The sequence below is a fragment of the Austrofundulus limnaeus genome, unplaced genomic scaffold (genome assembly GCF_001266775.1).
Source record: "Austrofundulus limnaeus strain Quisiro unplaced genomic scaffold, Austrofundulus_limnaeus-1.0 Scaffold4733, whole genome shotgun sequence".
NCBI lineage: Eukaryota > Metazoa > Chordata > Actinopteri > Cyprinodontiformes > Rivulidae > Austrofundulus > Austrofundulus limnaeus.
The window spans coordinates 1,466-2,519 of NW_013957135.1; the positions used below are offsets into that span (position 1 = coordinate 1,466).

A 1,054-nucleotide genomic window follows, 5' to 3' on the forward strand; every position below is an offset into this window, starting at 1 on the left:
TATGTCACAAATGAATTGTAAATCCATGTTTGCATTCCAACACCGTAAAAGATCTTTGTTGTATTGATTAACCCAAACATCTTTAATATTTCGTTTATGGACAACACTGGTTTTGTTTGAAGTCAATTGATAAGCTTTTTCAAATACTGATTGATTGATACCAATTGATTTGAACAAATCATCAGTTGTTTCATATGCTGCGTGTTCATTTGATAAGGCTTCTTTGACTTTAGTCATCGTTTGTTTTGCCAGTGTTTCATCTGAAGGTTTTTTCATATCACTTTCTGGTTGCTGTGGGCCTGAATTGGGTTTTTCTTCATTTTGTTTTGTAACTACATTTTTAATTGGTTTGGATATGAAAGTCTTGGTACTTGGTGGACGAGGAAAGTTAAATCTGCATTTGGTATGTTGTTTTTTGCAACTTTTAGAGTGTTTCTTACTGTGCATTTGAACACTGGACACAATCTCGAACAAAGGATCAGTTTCAGGTGGGAGATCACATGTAATATATTTATCAATAAAAGCAATAACTTCCTCGTCTGTGTTTATCCCTAATTGAGGGGCATCTTCAATCCAGAAAATACAGTGTGTATGGGCGGAACCACGCTGTTGAAATTCTACTCTGTAAAAGTAGTCAATGATTTTACCAATAGGCTGTGAAGGAGACATGAGGACATCTTTCAAAAAACAGTGGAACCTATGATCAAACATTCTTGCTGCTGTCACAGGGTTATTTTTGAGTAGATCACATTTTTGTGCCCAGTCCAAGTTATCTACATTGATCTGAATATTGTCTGCACACATAAAAGCTTCCATAAAGTGTGTCCAACGCATATCTGCTGAAGAAAATGAACAGAACCACGTAGGAATCCCCAGCTGTCTCACCATAGCAAACAAATCTTTCTGAACGCTTTGCCAAAAGACAGGTGTACCTCTGATAGGTTTTAAGAATTTGTAACCCATATCATAATTTAAAATATTCTTAACAAAATCTGTTCTACCTAACATAGATGGTGTGATATTATGGGTTTCCACTCCATGGTAACCTTTCCTC

At 35.9% G+C, this 1,054-nt stretch overlaps 1 protein-coding gene across 1 annotated transcript in view; it reads right to left on the minus strand.

Annotated features, from left to right (window-relative positions):
* The window catches only part of LOC106512195 (uncharacterized), a 2,513-nt gene extending 1,459 nt beyond the window's left edge, over positions 1-1,054 (minus strand). Inside the window, exon 1 of the mRNA XM_014000864.1 lies at positions 4-1,054. Within this exon, the coding sequence (XP_013856318.1) occupies positions 4-1,008 (1,005 nt within the window). The 5' untranslated portion in view covers positions 1,009-1,054. The remainder of the gene's footprint in view (positions 1-3) is intronic.